This window comes from Brettanomyces bruxellensis, chromosome 8 (assembly GCF_011074885.1).
Source record: "Brettanomyces bruxellensis chromosome 8, complete sequence".
NCBI lineage: Eukaryota > Fungi > Ascomycota > Pichiomycetes > Pichiales > Pichiaceae > Brettanomyces > Brettanomyces bruxellensis.
In genome coordinates this window covers 2,570,131-2,587,969 of record NC_054689.1, presented here as the reverse complement: position 1 = coordinate 2,587,969, position 17,839 = coordinate 2,570,131, and the positions used below count along the sequence as shown (strand labels likewise).

Here is a 17,839-nt window from a genome sequence, read left to right as displayed (position 1 = left end):
TCCTGTCTACTATTCTGTCTACTATTCTGTCTACTATTCTGTCTACTTATTCCGTCTACTTATTCCGTCCTGATTGGTTTCTTTTATTTCGTTTGATTGATTTCTTTTATTTCGTTTGATCGATTTCTTTTACCGTTTTATTGATTTGTTTCATCGTTTGATCCACTTCTTTCATTTCGTTTGATTATTTTTTATTTTTTCTTCCCTGCTTCCTGTGCACTCTGCTCTGGACGTGTAATTATTTTTTTTTATTTGTTTCTTCAAGTAAATAAAAAAAATACTTGAGGTGGAAGCTGCAAGTGCAAAAGCAAAAAACAGAAAGCCAAACGCAACAAAATTGAGGCAGGATCCAAAACTGAATCAAAAGGCAGGAGGCAAGCAAAAAATCGCAGAATAGTGAATATTTGGGATACATATGGAACATCTTCCAAGGGCTCTGACAAATGATGGCAGTGGGTCATCGACGAATACAGGCATTATTGGGCATATAGAATCTGAGGGCATGGCGCCTGCGCTGGCGGCGAATGTTAGCGCAGGGTGGACTAATCGGGTTGCGCAAATGAGAGATTTTGGCATTGGAAATGCGCCCAAGGGGTTCACGGCGCCAGGGAGTGCAGCCGAGCGCGACTCGCAGGCGGGTGCCCAGCCGCAGCAGGCGGCCAGCGCAGGGTTCAGGGTGACGCAGCCTTATTTTCAGCAAGGATACGGTGCGCCCTATCAGCAGTCGCCAATTGTGTTTGGGCCGGGTGCAGCTCAGACGCCCGCATCCTATGCGGCACCGTTCCACCAGCCAAAGTACGGTGATTACACGGGGTACGTGCCGCAGGGGTTTTCATACTCATATGGCGCGCCTGCGGTTGGCGTGCATCGGTTGAGCGGTGCGCAGGGATATGCGCCGGCGTATGGCTACGAACAGGGAGTGCAGGCGCAGGTGCAGGCGCAACAAGCGCAAGAGGCGCAGCGACAACAGGTGCAGGCGCAACAGCGTCAGCATCAGCAAGCACAGCAAGCACAGCAAGCACAGCAAGCACAGCAAGCACAGCAAGCACAGCAAGCACAGCAAGCACAACAACAACAACAGCATGCGCAACAAGTACAACAACAGGTTCACACTCAACATCCTCATGCGCAAGCACAGCGCCAGTTCAGCCGGCGCTCATCGTACGCGTCGCAGGGCAGCCACGAAGACCCCAAAACAGACGACCCAGATAAGCGCACCCGCAGAAAGCGCAAGAGGCCAGGCAGAAGGCGCAAGAGCGCAGCTGACGTCAGAAGGGCGGGCATTGCGCCCAGAGGGAGTACGAGTCCAAGCCTGGGCACGGGGTCCGAGACAAAAGCAAATCACAACGTCAACAGAACTCCGGATTCGGAAAGTGCCAACACAAGAGCGAATTTGAGCATGAGTCCGAATACGGAAGATGGGACAAGCACAAGGAGCGATGAGAACAATACAGGCGGGAAATTACAAAAAAAAGAATCCCCTGAAACCGCGGGGGATCCAAAATTGTCCCCCACGGACCGCCGGACGATGATGTCTGTGATCAGCTCGCACCGGGGCCGGCTCTCCGCGAAGATGCGGCGGAACTACGAGCTGCGGGCCAGCAAATACTCGATGAACAACCAGCAGCACGGGGCTCTGCAGAGTTTCAAGATTAGCCCGCGTGCGAAGACCCGACGGCGGCGGCGGCGTAAAAAGGGTGCTGCCGGGAACACGTATTCGGCCGCAGACGTGCAGAGTTCCGCCGAGAGGCAGCGGAAGTTGGTGGATTGCTTGTTGGAGGAGCAGGATCGGCAGCGTGCGGATAAATCGACTAGGGTAAATGCTGAAGGGGTCGACGAGAGAAATGCCGAAGAGATTAATGATGGAAATGCTAATGATGAAAATCTAGGAAATGCTAAGAATATGAATGATGAAAATTTAGGAAGTGCTAAGAATATGAATAGTAAAGAAGATATAATAGAAAGAAACAAAGTACAGGAAATGAAAGAAGAAAGTGTCAAGGATGACAGAAATACAGAAAGCATCATTGAGGAAAGAAATGCAGAGAATCCATATCAGCAACCCATTGATGAAGAAAATGTCAACGCAGTTAATGCAGAGGATGATTCAAAAGACATTGTTTTTCAGGCAGAAGCAGATCCAGAAAATCAAAATGTGACAGATGTGGGAGATGATGCCGGCAGGAGAAACAAATTCAGCACTGTCGAAAGAGGAAAATTCAATGGGGCGATATTGGGGCATGCAGAGGGCATAGAGGAGCCCCCAAAAAATACACATGGAGGGCAAGGGACAATTGCCGAAAGAGTAGTTGATTGTGAGAAAAATTACAAGTCGAAAATTAGTGAAGACGAAAACGTAAAGCATCAAGAATCCCATCACAGCACGGAAAGCGATGCAAGTGCCCCTTTGAGTAAGGAACCGAATTTCCGGAAAGAGGAGGGTGCAAAAAATTTTGAGAAAAAAATACGCGACGAGAAAAATTTCCATCAGCATCGACAAGCCGGTGTTGCCGAAGTTCAACCGTATGCCTCACCTGTAGCATCGGTGATTTCCCCTGCGGCCAACATGCCGTATCCATACCGAAATGAGGCTGCGGACACAACGGAGACAATTGGATCGGTGGCCGCCACAGTTGCTGCTTGGGGTCACGCCGAGTTGGCACGGGACCAGGGGCCCACCGCCGGGGTATCCTTGCAGGTTCTGACACCGGAGCAGGAGAAGACGCTTCAGGGGACGAACAGTGGAATTGTGAAGATGCATGGGGGAAGCGTGGGGGATTTGGGGAAGGTACCAGGAAACGTATCAGGAAACGCAGCAGAAATCAGAGCAGCAACTTTGCCGAAAGCAAATGCAGCAGCAAGAATTTCAGGGGCACCAGGAAATGCACAAGCAGCAATTTCAGGGGCACCAGAAAATGCACCATCGAAAATTCCAGGAGCGCCAGGAAATACACCAGCAAGAATCGCAGGCCCACGAAATGCTGCAGCCGGTATGCCGGGGATGATGCAAGAGCTCATGAGATCGGTGCCCCCAGAGGCGGTGCTCCCCGGTGTGCCGAACATCCCTGCAGGGTACCTCCCCATGTTGATGTCGCCGCAAGGGTTCCTTGTCCCACTGCAATACCGCCCAGTGAGCATGCGGGGCGACGTAATGCCCCTGGTACGCCCCGTGTGGACCGGCGGCTTGTTGGGATACGGCGGAGACAACCAGGACACGGACCGGCCTACCCTCGAGGACGAAGTTGCCGTGGTGCTGACTCGGATGCCGACATTATTCCCGACGGGAAAAAGGGCAAAACTAACAAAGACGAGAAAATCCCCTCTTTCGCGCAGGGATCGTCTTGCGGCTACGCGCGTGTGCATCATGTCGCACGAAAGCTTTGAGCGTGCGCACCGCCGGAAGACGTTTGCGGACATCGGCAGCGGACCCGCGCTCCTGCGCCAGGGCAGTTCTGTGGTGCACTACCTTGCGCTTGAGAACAGCCTCCAGGCGCCGGCGCAAGCCGTCCACGCATACCGCGACAGGAAGCGCCACCTTGAGCGCATGTTGCACGCGCTCGACGGCGACCTCTGCGACCCAGAAAGTAACACATTACTACATGGACTAGAAAGAGACACCAGAGAGCGCAGAGACTACGACTTGGTGCGCGAAGATACCTTTGCCAAGTACCTAAAAGAGCAAATATTGCTACATGCGCTGGACCGCGGCCTTGAACTGCGCGCCCAGATTGCGCTCGATTACACCTCGCGCCTCCTCAAATTGAAGAAGTACTTGCTACGCAGCCGCCACGCATTTACATCGTGCAAGGACCAACTTTTCTACGTGAACTCGTCGAAGTCCGAGCGGCTCTGGCGCAGCTTTCTCGAGAGGCAGCGGGCGCGGCTTGCGTCGGGTGTGCAGAGCGCAGGGGGTGTGCAGTGTGTGCGCAGTGCGATAGAAGATGCGCATGGCGTCCAAAGCGCGGCGGACTCGCGCTACACCAGGGGCCGCCGCAGGCGCCGCATGTACATGGCGTTCCCCGGCGGGCGCAACGACGAGGACAGCGCAGGCGCAGGTGCAGGCGCGGGGGGTGCGGACAGTAGCGCAGTGCGCGACAGCGGCTCCGACTCCGCCACATCCGTTTCCAGCCGCGTGGCAGGCGCCGCGGCTACAGCGCGCACAGCCGGGATCGGAAGAACGGGCAGTCACGTAATCAGCAAGAAATCGCTACTCACCGACGAGCTGATGCCGATTATAGGAGCAGAGGATTTCCTCGAGCTTACCAAAGACAAGTCGAAACTCTATGATTCATACATTATGCACAGCCCGTACCCTGAAGTGGCAGACCAGTCGGATATTGTTGCACTTATTGAATTTTTCAAGTGTAAGTCCACGCTAGGCGATCTTTTCGACTTGCTGCAGCCTGCAGACCACCGCAAGCCCGGTCCCAGGTCCGGGTTAAAGGCAAACGCGAAAAATCCAGAGGAAAACGACCCATACTCGAGATTTTATCCAACAAGAGACTCTTCTCCGGCAGTTTCAGACGGATTATTCCACCGGCATACCCGCACGGGTGGCCTCAACATCACGAGCTCGCTCGACGCGTCGCTTTCGGACGAAGACCGCGTGAGATGGCTTGTTTTGGACGAAAAGCAGATCCGCACTAAGTTTACAAAGGCTTACAAGAGGTTGGTTGGACTTTCCAACGAGGAAATAGATCATGATATTTGCATTCTGTATCCGGACCTCGAAAAGAACGCTTCATGAACGATGTCCGCCATTCGAATTCTGCTTTTTCCTGCTTTTTTTCCTCTCTACACCTGTATAATAATATCAACATCGTTTGTACCATCTCGTTTTTTATTCTTACACTCTACCACATGGAACTCCTAAAAACAATCGGCGCCGAAAAAATTTATGCCCGTCAATTGCTTCGAACAATCCATCTTTCTCCATTCTGCACTTGAGTCGGTCCCTATTCTCTCTCACAATGTATTAGTAAACAAACCAACCTGTATGGACTCACCGTCAATGCTACTCGCTGCTTATCGCACCCGCGGAAAAATTTTTTCTTCTCGATCTTTCCGGCTGGTCACGTGACCGTCGCCGCTTGCCCATTGATAGAACAATGCGGGTCCCCGGGCGATCTGCCTGCTGCGGAGGGATCCGGGTAACCTGCAGGCCAAAAAAATGAGGTTTTGGAAAATGCGCGGAAAGGGAAAAGAATAGCGAGAATCTGGGAGGAGGAAAAAGGAAGCGAAGCGAGAGGAGACTGGGTAGAAATTTTGAGCAGGTATGGGATGGAGGAGAAGAAATGGGTTTAGTGGGAAGGATGGGATGATCCAGGTTATAATTTTGATTCTGGAGTCTGTAACTTTAATTCTGGAGGTTTTATCTTTCATTCCATAGTTTTACTTCTTGTACATTATTGGATTAATCTTTGAATTATTGGTCTTTATTTAGAGTTTGGCTATAGGCTTTCTCCAGGCTTTTCTTCAGTTTTTTTTTGGCTATTTTTTTTTCTTAGTTTTTTGGCTATTTTTTGGCTATTTTTTTTTATTTTATTTTTTAGTTTTTTCCTCAATTTATTAAGCACTACCTATTTCTTCCTCCTTCACTATACTCACATTTTTATCACCATCTTGACCTTGGCGTCTATAAACAACTCACAAACTACAAATAAATTATACAATATGGCTGAAGAAGAAGTAAGTATGGACTGCTGCATGCTTTGTGTATGGGCATGCAATGATTTGCGTTTCGATTAGTTGTCTCCATCTGCTCAATTAAGATCTTATTGAAGATTGTGATTTCTGATGAGATACCCGGCAGATTTCCGGATTATTTAAGTCCAAGCTGTGTGATCTACACTTTGGATGCTTCATAGTGGTTTCTGATATTCATATATGTTAAAATAGTTGGTCCGAATGATCTGGTTGACTATATGTGTGTCCCTTTAAGTGTGTGATGAGCAAAAATCGGTAGTGATGGTAATTAGATTTTTTTTTCTTCCTCACTGTTGCGTCCATTTTACTCGCTGCGTTCATGCTGTTTTGTGCACCTGGAAGAGGTTCGCGAAATTTTTTTCGACTAATCCGAGTGCACGAAAATTTTTCTTCACAGAGATTTTTTGCCAGGGAGCAGGGAAAGGTGAAGGAGAGTGAGGAGGAATAAAATGGAATGAATGGGAGTAAGATGGGATAAAGGAGAATCAAATGGAATATACGGGAAAAAGAGAGGATCAATGGAGAGAAAAAAGGAAAGTTAATAAATCAAAAGACGGATAAAAGTCATAGAACAAATCCATTGAGACTCAACTGGCAATCTAGAATTAATCAGCAGAAATCTACTCGCAACGACAAACACATCCATCAACATTAAAGCAACACTACTAACATACGCACCCTTTTCATACAGCACGACTTCGAGGTTGCTGACGCAGGCTCCTCTTTGACTTACCCTCTACAATGTTCCGCTTTGAGAAAAAACGGATTCGTTGTCATCAAGGGAAGACCATGCAAGGTTGTCGACATGTCGACTTCTAAGACCGGTAAGCACGGTCACGCCAAGGTCCATTTGGTTGGTCTTGACATCTTCACCGGCAGAAAGTACGAGGATTTGTCTCCTTCCACACATAACGTCGAGGTTCCTTTCGTCAAGAGAACCGAGTACGAGTTGTTGGACATTGATGATGGTTACTTGAACCTGATGACCGACTCTGGTGAGACCAAGCAGGATGTTAAGGCCCCAGAAGGTGACTTAGGTGACAAGTTGCAGGCTGATTTCGATGATGGTAAGGAGCTTATCGTTACCATTGTCTCCGCCATGAATGAGGAGGCTTGCATCTCTTACAGAGAGGCCCCAGAGTCATAAGTGGTTGGTTCTTGAACCCAGCTTTTATTTTTTGGGCTTGGGTGCAGCGTACTTATTAGATGGTTCGGAGGGGAATCCCGAAAGTCGAAATTTCAACTATAGAACGTGACGAGAGCAGTGTTGGCCGGCTGGTAAAGGGAGCGGGAAGAGTCTCTGGAAAGTGCACTATGCCTTGTTTCTAATCGGGCTTGAATTCCAAGCTTCAGGGATACTTTCTTCCAAAAAAAAATAGTGAAAACGAAAAAAAAGAGTCCATTGGGCTGGTTTGGTGCTTTTACTACCACCGGCATCCAATATAATGCTTATTTATGTTCCATTCCTGTTTCCTTAGTTTCTATTCAGGGGCTTGATCTGCAAGCTTTGCTCTACCTTGCTTTCTCTAATCTCCGCATGCTTCTTTTTTCTTCTTTGCTGCTTCTCTTTTCGTTTCATGTTTTTCTAGCGTTACTGATCACTTCAGGTGCCTGTATCTTTTCTCATTTACATATACACAAGTTAACTCTGTTTCTATTTCCATATTGTATGTATGTATGTATGTATGTATGTATGTATGTATGTATGTATGTATGTATGTATGTATGTATGTATGTATGTATGTATGTATGTATGTATGTATGTATGTATGTATGTATGTATGTATGTATGTATGTATGTATGTATGTATGTATGTATGTATGTATGTACGTGTATGCATTAAGTAAGTATATGTAAGTATGTATATATGTGTATGCATTAAGTAAGTATATGTATGTATGTATGTATATATGCCGTCTGCCTATTCCAGGCATGTGAATACTTCTCACGCAAATTTGTCCCACGCATATATCCTGTTTAATATCGTGGTTTTGTTTGTATCTTGCAATTCTCCTCCAACAACTATCTCATCCAATATTCGGTATACCTTGTAGAAATTGAACACAATGTCTAACTCACACACACCGTTAAAGTATGAATCGAGTATTTCAACAAACAACGGGATCACCTCCAAGTATCCCAGTTCATTATCCTCTAATGAAATGCATAACACGAAAAAAAGGCCGTTGTATCTCTTATAAACGAGCCTCGAGTTCTCAAACAACACAAAATTCGACTGCTTCCGATGATCACGAGAAGAGATCAGCTTGTGAATTGTTTTGATTGTCTGCCTTTGCTGTGATTCGCCAATTGCTGTGTACCATTTTGCCAATCTTAATCTTCCTTGCCGATTCAGAATCACTATGAATTGAATTGCCATTTTGAGATCTTACGTGTGCACATTTCAGCGTAAAAGCAACAGTATTTGAACCAGGCCGTTTTATATTACACTGCAGAAGTGTGTTTAGTATTTACTTTTGAGATATACGCTGAATGTGGCGGGCTGATATCAACCTGAAGTCTTCATTTGGTAAACAGCCAAGGTAAATGAATAATACATTTTTTTGTTTGATGTAGAGATGTACGGCGAAGGACTAAAAGTGAGAAAAGAAAACAGAGAGAATAGGTAAGGTGACGTGGGTAGAAAAGATGGTATTATAACGCATCAAATGAAATATAGAAAAAGGATAATTTGAAATTTAAAAATTAAATATGATGAAATTAATGAAATGTGATCGAATAGGAAATAGTTAGGTGGAAAAGAGTATGATAGAGCTCAGAGAGGCAAGATAATTGAGGAGGAAGCGGATAAATGCGGATAAAGACAAATGAAAATAGACAAGAACAGATCAAAACACAAAACTGTAGATTTGTGGGTATTCACATTAATAAAACTAAAAGTTTAAGATGTTGTAGATCAATAGGATGTATTTGCAATATGAAAATTTCGAATCCTGAATGTAAACATTTGGTTACGAAACAGGGACGCATTTCTCGAAAGGGAAGCAGGAAAATTTCTTTATTGGCGAAGAGGAAAAAAAAAAAAAAAAAAAAACAGGGTAAGCGAGAATATCGGACAACATAAAAAGATAAAATAAGATAATGTAAAAAAAAAATTATGGAAACAAAAATTTACACATGAAAAAAAAWTAAAAAAATAAAAATAAAATAAAAATTACGTGTGAAAAATTCCCAGATGGCTGTGTTACAATACGGAACGGGGTATTGAGAATTAGGAAAAAGGAACAGAGACAAAGGGCGTGACATTTGAAATTGAAGATCAGAAGATATTTTGGAAGCATTTGCAGTGGACAGAAAAACCAAGCAGTGGAAAAGGAGAGAAACCAGAATAGAATGTCGAGAGAATCGACGAAAAAGGAAAAAGCAAGCTACTTGACGCCATTAATCAGCAAACTCTTATCAGAACCGCTTAGCTTTAAGGAAGCCCGATTTCCGGATTCAGTGACGATAAAGCCGAATTCGTACGTGAAGCTAACATCTGGGGGAAGTCAGTCAGATAGCACGGAGGCCGAGAAGGCGGAGAAGCAAAAGAAAATGCAAGTAACAAAGTCGGAGTGGAAAAAAAAGAGACCGAGATCAGTTTTGGAGGCGGTTGCAATGTATACAGGAAAACCAGCGGCAAAGACGGAGAAACGGCGTCGGAGAAGTGAGCGGAGAAGGGAGCGGGAGATCAAACAGCTTGAGCGGACAATTGAAAAGGAGAAAAACGCGATTGCAGAGGTGAAAACAGAGCATAAAGGTAGCAAAGAGGAAAATAATGCGGAGAGTGTGGAAAGCGGGAAGTTAACGATGAGTAACGCGGTATTCGATGGGGAGTCGGAAAAGGACGCCGACGCGAGTGATGCAGACTACCAGACTGCGGATGAAGAAGGTGGAGAAAGTGAAAATGAGGAGAGTGAGGAAAGTGAAAATGAGGAGAGTGAGGAAAGTGAAAATGAGGGAGATGAGGGAAGCGAGGGAAGTGAGAATGAGAATGGAGACGAGGAGGAGGATATAGAGCAGTTAAAAAGGGATTTGAAGAGGGACATGTATGAGGGAGCAGAAAAGGCAGAGGAAAACGTGAATGATGTGAAAAGTGAGAAGGAAGAGAAGGAAGAGAATGATGTGAGAAATACAAAAGATGTGAAGAATCTAAATTCTTTGGATGACAACAATGTTGAAATAAAGGTTAAAGATAAGAAGGCTGAGGGAAATAACGAAAATAAAGGAAATAAACAGACCGAGAATCATGAGCAAACTAAGCAGATCAACCAAACTAATCCGTCAAACAAACCTCCCACAATATCAACACCAAATTCAGACTTCTTTGACTTGGACGAAGAGGAAGATGACCGAGGATCAAACGGATCTAAACGGATTTTCAAGTCATGGAGACAGTTTGAGAACCGATCGGCACCTGTGGGACTATTAAACCATGGAGTCACGTGCTACATGAACTCGGCAGTGCAGGCGATGTGTCACGTGCCAGCAGTGATGCATTACTTTGTCGATGTGCACCGCAACAAGTACAATAAAGTGATTGGAGCACATTCTGTGACGAAAGTGCTTGCCGATACGGCATGCAAGATGTTCCAGATTGGCCGTAAGAACGAGTGGCGCAAAGTTCTCTACATCAACCCCAAGAAACTGATCTACAAGCTTGAAGAAATCAACCCGATGATGTCCGAGTGGCAGCAGGAGGACTCACACGAGTATTTCATGTCTCTGATGTCGCGTTTGCAGGAGGATTCGACGCCCAAAGGCGTGAAACTCAACCAAAGCATCATCTATGACATTTTTGGCGGTCTCTTGAACCAGACTGTCACATGCACAAACTGCGGTCATATTTCCACAACCCAGCAGGAGTTTTACGACTTGTCTTTGGGATTAGAGAGCTCTAAAGCGAGAGAAAGCACGCTTTTGAATGTGGAGCAGATGAAAAGACTGAAAGAACGAATTTCTGCAAGTGGAGAAAACGGAAGTAGTCGGCAGGTGTGTGATCTGCTTGAGAGGCGGATTCAGACACAACAGGAGCGGAGGAAGATAAATTTAAAAGGTGGTAATGGTGCTGTTGGCTCTAGTTTGAATGCAGAAGCAAAATTGGTGTCTAGTTCAAGCTCTTATTCAAGTTCAGATCAGGATTTAAGTTCAGATGGGGATACATATGGCACAAACGATGAAGCATATGGAACAGATCGTGATGCGGATCAAGATACGGATCAAGATTCTAGTTCTGATAATGATTCAAATGCCAATCAGGAGCCAAACACAAGTGAAAAATTAACTTCAAAATTAACATCAGATTTGACAAAATCAACTTCAAATTCGAATCCAGGTTCGAATTCAGGTGCTGCCACTTCAGGGCAGGCGGAAAATTCAGTTCAGAAGCAAAATCCTTCGCACAGCATTCAGCAGCATGCACAGCTGCCCAAGTATTCCATCGACCGGTCGATCGGCCAGTTTTTCTCCCCTGAGATGATCCGTACCGACAAACGCGACCAAAGCGGGTACGTGTGCGAAAAATGCAACAAGAGAACTGCGGCAGTTAAAATTTCCACCATCTCGCGGGCACCGGAAACTTTGACGGTCCATTTAAAGCGGTTTCGGTTCAACGGAACCTCTTCCATGAAGGTGAAGGCCACAGTGTCCTACCCGGACGTGCTTGATTTATCCGACTACACGACCACCCGCGAAACCCCGGTGAGGTACCGGCTAATCGCGGTAATCCTCCATGAGGGCCGCTCGGTGTCTTCGGGCCACTACGTGGCGCACTGCAGGCAGCCTGACGGCACTTGGGCCACGTACGACGACGAGATTGTGCAGAAAATCAAGCCGCGGGGGGCGTTGAACGACCCAAGTGCATACGTCCTGATTTATAGCCGGCTGACCCTCCGCGGTGTGCCCGTTGTGCCTTTCGCGGGTGTGCCCCAGAAAAGGGTGCGGGGTCAAGGCACCCAGAAGCGGGGTAGGAAAAAACGGAGACGGCGGAACTGAGTGCAGGGGATGTGCTTTTTACTTGTCGTGCCTTTTAACGCTGTATTGTATAGATTAGATGTGTAATATCAATTAATGCGATGCCGATACAATTGTTATGCCTGTTATACTTTGTTTGGTTTGGATACTTTTTCACTTCCTTTATTTTACATTTTGACCATTTCATCTTTCATCTTTCATCTTTCATCTTTCATCTTTCATCTTTTATCTTTTATCTTTCATCTCTCTTTCCCATTTCATCTTCCATATTTTCCCATTCTCACCTCTTCACTCCAACTACTTCACTTCAAACTCACCTGCCTTACAGCTACTATCTCCTCCTCTCTACTTCTCGATTCAAACTGCAGATTTCATTTCTATTCTATTTACATGACTTTATCTTATCCCTATAAAACAACCTTGATACCTAGCGATTTAGCAGTCCCAATCACACCCTTGCACACATCCTTCAATGGCATGTCTGTATGTGCAGTATCCGTCTTCTTGATCTTCGCAATCTCATAAATATGCTTAAGACTAAGCTCTCCTAGATTACCTTTCTTCTCGAAATTTCCTTTTCCCAAACTATCTGACCCCTTTTCCTTTTCAACAGCCTGAAGTAATAGCCAGGAAGTTGTTGGTGACTTGATGCTGAAGTTAAAAGTTCTGTCTGGATGCACAATTATGTTCACTGGTATGGGAACATCTTGCTTGTAATGTGCAGTTCTTGCATTGAACTCTTTGCAAAAATCAATAGCTTTCACACCTTTTGAACCTAAAGCCGGTCCAACGGGTGGCGTAGGTGCCGCCTTCCCGGCCCCTATAATCAACTTGATCGGCACATCTGTGAGTGCGGGCATGTTTGTGTGCGGTGGTGGTAGATGACGAATAATTAGTTGTTTTACTGTGTGACCAGAGAGGAAAAGAAGCTGAAGAAAATCACAAATGGAAAAAAAAAAAAAAAAATAGTGGTTGGTGGATTCGTCGATAGTCGCATTCGAAAGATGCACCGCCTTGTAATATTTATGCGCGGCTAACTGACACAGGATTTTGAGGATTTAGGCATGACCACTTCTCTATTCTTTTAGTGTGAATTTGTCGAAAAAGCCATTGTTGAAGTTGGTGGACAAGTAAATAATTGCTTTGATAAATTCAAAGATATTCATATATGCTGACATACTTTGTGTATGCACTTGCATTGGTTTGTATTCGTATGCACTAACCTATGTTTGCATGCATTAATCTAATTCATCAGGTTAATCAATATCTTATACACTAAATTTATGAGACATATTCGGTACATCAAATGTGGCCAGTAATGCCAAGAAATACATAGATCAAGTAATTTATTTTGTGGATGGCTCTTGATAATGAACATTTACTTAGGAACGTCATTAATTCCGAGCACAACCACCTAAATCATAGAATTTGCTATTAACGGTACTGCATTCCAAAGTGTTAGCAATAGCAATGGGTTCAACTTCTCTGTTTTTTGAAGTTGTAGGATTTCTCTTAAGGAAGTTTTGCTGAAGATGTACTTTACCACTATTCCGCAAGACAATTTTTTAGCAGGAGCGAGCCCGCACTTAAACTCCGCAACTGTAAGCGTGTTGTAAAAGCAGCATGTTGAAATCTGTAGACATTATTGATAATATCTTCGACATCTCGGCAGTGTTAAAGTATTTGTCTATGCTTCTATAGTTTAGAATTATATATAAAGGACGACTTTCTCGTTTGCCCATCCTCATTATACAATGTACATTGCTCAGCTGTATAGATCTACAAAAAGGATTATCCATTGAACATCGAGTATGAGAGTTAATCCTTTCAAATTAGAAGAAATTGTGCATCAGTACTTATTTTCCTATGATCAGAACTAGTGATTACTGCTGAACATGCATGCTTCGAAGAAGAGTTTAACATATACCAGATGAAACAATAGAACTTCCGTTTAAAGGTGAATACGGAACGAAGGTGAACAGTAAGTCAATTTATTCGTAAAAATAGGTTCCTAAGGTGGTTATGAAAGCAATTCAGATATTGCAATCCCCTAAATTACCCCTAAGGATAACCAAACCACCAAATCACTACTTAAACAACATACCCCCAATATCTAGTCTACAACATATCAAAACTTTGCGTATTAGCTTTTACAAACACTCTATGCACGGAAGCAAATAACCAGATCGCTTCCGGACGGCAAAACCAGTGCCAATCAGTCTCTACTGTCTTCCAAACATTTCCTCTCTATTGCACTCTGTATTTTTTACTTCCTATCCTTCTTCTCCTTCTTCTCCTTCCTCCTGTTCCTCTCCAATGCAGCAATATGAGCCACACTCTGGTCCACCTGCGTGTGCACGTGATTTGTGGCCTTGACTAAGCGCCCAGTCGAGCAATCTTCACCATTTTCATCCACCAGACGGCACATTTCGACATTCCGGAGCCAACGATCATTGAAACACTCGTCTATCGAAATTCTACACGCTGGAGCAAGCTCAACCATGCCGCCAATAAGCGATCTGACCTCCTTTGGAAGAGCATTCAAGAGCCTGGCCTCACCCATGAGGTTGGAGGTGTGCTTCTGTGAATTTTTCGAGCTGCCACTGTCTTTTGAGTTGCTAGAGTTGGTGGAAGCGATATTTGAGTCTGCTTTGCTCTCTTTGGCGTTCTCCTTGCTGCTTTTCCTGGCGTTTTCCTCGTCGATTTGCTTATTGCCCTCCCCACTGCTTTCCTTACTGTTGCCTGCATGCTCGACGTCATCATCTTTGCTACCATTAGCATCTGCATCACCCTCATCATCTTTCTTCACTCCTTCCACCTCATCGTACGCAGGAGGAGCCGGAACTTCCTTCAAAAGCTCACCAAACGTGGCACCGGGTTTTCTCGAGGCGAAAAGCTTGAAACTGTTATCGGAAAGCGTTGGAACACGCCACGGGAACTTTTTCAATGCCATACAGCAATAGATGATCGCACACGACCACACATCGACGGGTCTGGGGTCGTACTTCGAGAAAACACATAGCTCAGGTGCCAGATACGGATCTGAGCCCACAATTCCGCTTGCCTCAACGAGATTTCGCGAAAATGGGTACTGGAAGACAACCGCGGAGCCAAAATCGATAATTTTGACAATTCCGTCCCTGTTGACGACACAGTTATCGAGCTTAAGGTCTCTGTGTGCCAAACCAATCGAGTGGAGATACCGGACACCGTTCAAAACCTGCTTAAAGCAGCAGTTGATCTCGTTTTCCGACATTTTGTTCGACATGACAATCGCAAACAAATCGTACTCGCAGTACTCCATTACCTGATACATGTGATCTGCATCATACGCGATTTCCACAGTCTCGATAATGTTTGGGTGCTTCAAAGTAGAGCCGATGCAATACTCACTTGTGATTTTTTTGGTGTAGTCTCTTCTGCTTTCGTGCGCATAGCGCGAGCGGAACTTTTTAACCGCAAACACGCGCCCGTCGCGCAGGCGCTTCATGAGGCGCACCGTGCCGCCTGCGCCTTTTCCCAAGCTGTCGCCAAATCTCGAGTATCTCTTTTTGAAGGGGATTTCTGGGGTTCTGTTGCCGCCCACAGACACGCTGTAGGCAGTGCCATCTGCGCTCGGCGCTCCACCCGCACCCGCACCTCCGCTGGCGCCACCATTTGCCGCACCGCCGCCTGCGCCGTGACCGCTGCTCGTGCTGCCGCTCAAATTCGTCAGCGAACCCACACTCTTGAAGCTGGTTCCCATGTTGGTAGACATGCTACCTCTTCTCTCGGCTAAATGCGCAGAGTAGCTACCTTCAGGACCATAACTTTTGCGCAAGGCAACTGGGGAAGGCGGCGGTAACGACGATCCGCCAAGCGCATCCTGCTGCTGCTGCTGCTGCGTGCCACTCTGACGCTGCGCGCTGAGGCCTGCGCTGAGCTTGGATGAGTAAGAGTCAGAGCGCGGAGAGCCAAAGGTTAAAGACTTCTTGAAGAAGTGGCGCAAGTCAGCCATGGAGGAGTGGCGCGAAGCATAGGTTGTGCCAGCGCCAGAGCCCGGGGTCGCGCCAGCGCCAGCGCCGCTGTCTGCACTGGAATGCGAGGAGGTGCGAGGTGTGCGCGCAATGGACCCGGAGGTGCGAGGTGTGGACGAAGAGAAGAAGTTGACCAACGAGCTTGAAGACTGCGCCGGGTGGATCCTCTGCTTCGACACGATGAAACGTGACTCGAGCTGTGAGGGAGAAGTCACAGTGGGTGAAGATATGCGATTTCCCGTGATGAGTTGTCCGTTTGAAGGAAGTGAAAAGTTCGAGCTGAGGTTTGAAAGTGAGGTCACTGACGAACTCAGATGCTCGTCCTTTGTTCCTGGAGCCGAGTACGGAATCATGTTTGAGAGCGAGATGTAAGAGGAGCCTGTGATGCTCTTTGAGGATGACGGAAGGGAGTTTTTCGCCGATTCCGACGACATTTGGTTCTCTCTGAGCCTTTGGGAGCGCAATTCCTGCCTCTCAAGTGCACTGGGTGTCTCTGCAAGCTCTGGAATCACATCTACGGCAGTTTCTATTCTTCCTGGTGCGAAACCGCGGGGTGATGACCTCCCGGAAGAGTTCCGGCGGCTATTATGGGGCGAAACACCTTCCAAAGAGATGGTTGTTGTAATTGTGCCATTGTATACATCAGGTCTGGATGCTGACGATGAGCTTGATGTGTTTCCGTGTGAGGATTCTGTTGTTACCACCGACCCGGCAGACTCCGGGGCTCTTTTCTGGGCCGAATGCTCGTATATCAGTCTTGTGAGAGACGACATTCCATGTTGAGGTTGTCTAATCTTGTGATTTTCTGCTGCCATACTGATGTGCGGTTGTAGGAGGTGCTAGTTGATGCCAAAGTGTAATCCTGCTTGTAATAGTTCTGGTGGAATGTCTCGAATAGGATATCCGAGATATGGTCTTCAATACTTTCTGCTATATCCGAGATATGATCTTCAATACTTTCTGCTATGTATCCGAAATATAATCTCCAACTCTCTGCAAAATATCTCTAATATACCTAATTCTTATACCTCTGTCTGATATAAGAAATATATGTGTCTCGGTATCTGATCTGTACCCGAATCTATATCTATACCCGATGGACCGATTATAGTATAACGCAACTCCAAGTTGTCCTTACTATGTCCAACCCTTTATGTACCAAGTAAGAACTCAGATTGCACACAATGTAAGTACTGATGTGATATAATACAATATAAGCCAATCCAATGTGAGAGATACGAAGGGCAGTTATCTTCCACTTTCCCTTTGCTATGAACTTCCTTGCAATGCAATTGGCAAACGCTTAAATAAGTAACGGGTGTTTACAAAATGGATGTAACGAATAGACAGAAAAAACAAGGAAAGAAAACAGGACCAAGAAAATATAAAAAGCAGAAATAAAATACTGCGATACACTCTTCGAAATGCAGAAACGAGGAAATATTGAAATATCGAAATATCCAAGTAAATAAAATGTACTGCACTGCAACAGATTGGCTTCGATTAAGGGGGGGCAGACAAAAAAAAAAAAAAAAAAAAAAAAAAAAGGATGGGATGAGAAAGCTGGATAATGCCGAAAAAAGGAGGAGCGAAAAGTACAAACGACAACAAAAAATAGAGGTGAAAAAATAAAACAGATCAAAGCAAAAGATATAATCAGATAATCGCAGTAATTGGCATGCAGGGTTCTCCGGCTTGGAGTACAAATGAATTAAGATTAGGAAGCAGTGTTTCAATTTGATTCCATTTGATTTCAATCCGATTTCAATCCGATTTCAGCTCCCACACAGCATCTCAAGATAAGTTGTTAACCATTCCCCCATACCTTACGTACTACTTTACATATCACATTTTCCATATCTGTCAAGCTTGTTTTGCTTGATCCACAGTTTCGCCTCTAACAAAAAAGCCTCCCCAGTTATTCCAATAAAGCTGTCGATTGGATTTGTTCCGCCAACCGAAAAATAATTCATCCCATTGTTGAGATCAATAGATAATTACCATCGGGTATATTATCAAGATTATTGCCAAATTCCATTATCCTGGACTTGCTCTAAGAGGCAACTCCAAATGCCTGATGCTGGTTGGCCAGCTTCACCTTGCCTCTTTGTGCTTGAAAAGCATTCTATGCCATAGTGTATTT

The 17,839-nt window shown here is 45.5% G+C and overlaps 6 protein-coding genes across 6 annotated transcripts; 3 read left to right on the top strand and 3 right to left on the bottom strand.

Annotated features, from left to right (window-relative positions):
• Nucleotides 1–415: 415 nt before the first annotated feature.
• BRETT_001336 (uncharacterized protein) lies at nt 416–4,747 on the top strand (the record flags this gene model as incomplete). The annotated part of the gene is made up of 1 exon (XM_041279890.1): nt 416–4,747. One exon carries the CDS (start codon nt 416–418, stop codon nt 4,745–4,747), a length of 4,332 nt encoding a protein of 1,443 aa, XP_041138104.1.
• Nucleotides 4,748–5,673: 926 nt separating this feature from the next.
• ANB1 (translation initiation factor eIF5A) lies at nt 5,674–6,853 on the top strand (the record flags this gene model as incomplete). Its single annotated transcript, XM_041279889.1, has 2 exons — nt 5,674–5,688; nt 6,398–6,853. 2 exons carry the CDS (start codon nt 5,674–5,676, stop codon nt 6,851–6,853), a joined length of 471 nt encoding a protein of 156 aa, XP_041138103.1.
• Nucleotides 6,854–7,652: 799 nt separating this feature from the next.
• Nucleotides 7,653–8,087, bottom strand: BRETT_001334 (uncharacterized protein; the record flags this gene model as incomplete). The annotated part of the gene is made up of 1 exon (XM_041279888.1): nt 7,653–8,087. The coding sequence occupies one exon, from the start codon at nt 8,085–8,087 to the stop codon at nt 7,653–7,655; it is 435 nt and encodes a 144-aa protein (XP_041138102.1).
• A 974-nt stretch (nt 8,088–9,061) lies between these two features.
• Nucleotides 9,062–11,701, top strand: BRETT_001333 (uncharacterized protein; the record flags this gene model as incomplete). Its single annotated transcript, XM_041279887.1, has 1 exon — nt 9,062–11,701. One exon carries the CDS (start codon nt 9,062–9,064, stop codon nt 11,699–11,701), a length of 2,640 nt encoding a protein of 879 aa, XP_041138101.1.
• A 386-nt stretch (nt 11,702–12,087) lies between these two features.
• On the bottom strand, nt 12,088–12,540 carry BRETT_001332 (uncharacterized protein; the record flags this gene model as incomplete). Its single annotated transcript, XM_041279886.1, has 1 exon — nt 12,088–12,540. The coding sequence occupies one exon, from the start codon at nt 12,538–12,540 to the stop codon at nt 12,088–12,090; it is 453 nt and encodes a 150-aa protein (XP_041138100.1).
• A 1,406-nt stretch (nt 12,541–13,946) lies between these two features.
• On the bottom strand, nt 13,947–16,511 carry BRETT_001331 (uncharacterized protein; the record flags this gene model as incomplete). The annotated part of the gene is made up of 1 exon (XM_041279885.1): nt 13,947–16,511. One exon carries the CDS (start codon nt 16,509–16,511, stop codon nt 13,947–13,949), a length of 2,565 nt encoding a protein of 854 aa, XP_041138099.1.
• Nucleotides 16,512–17,839: the final 1,328 nt, after the last annotated feature.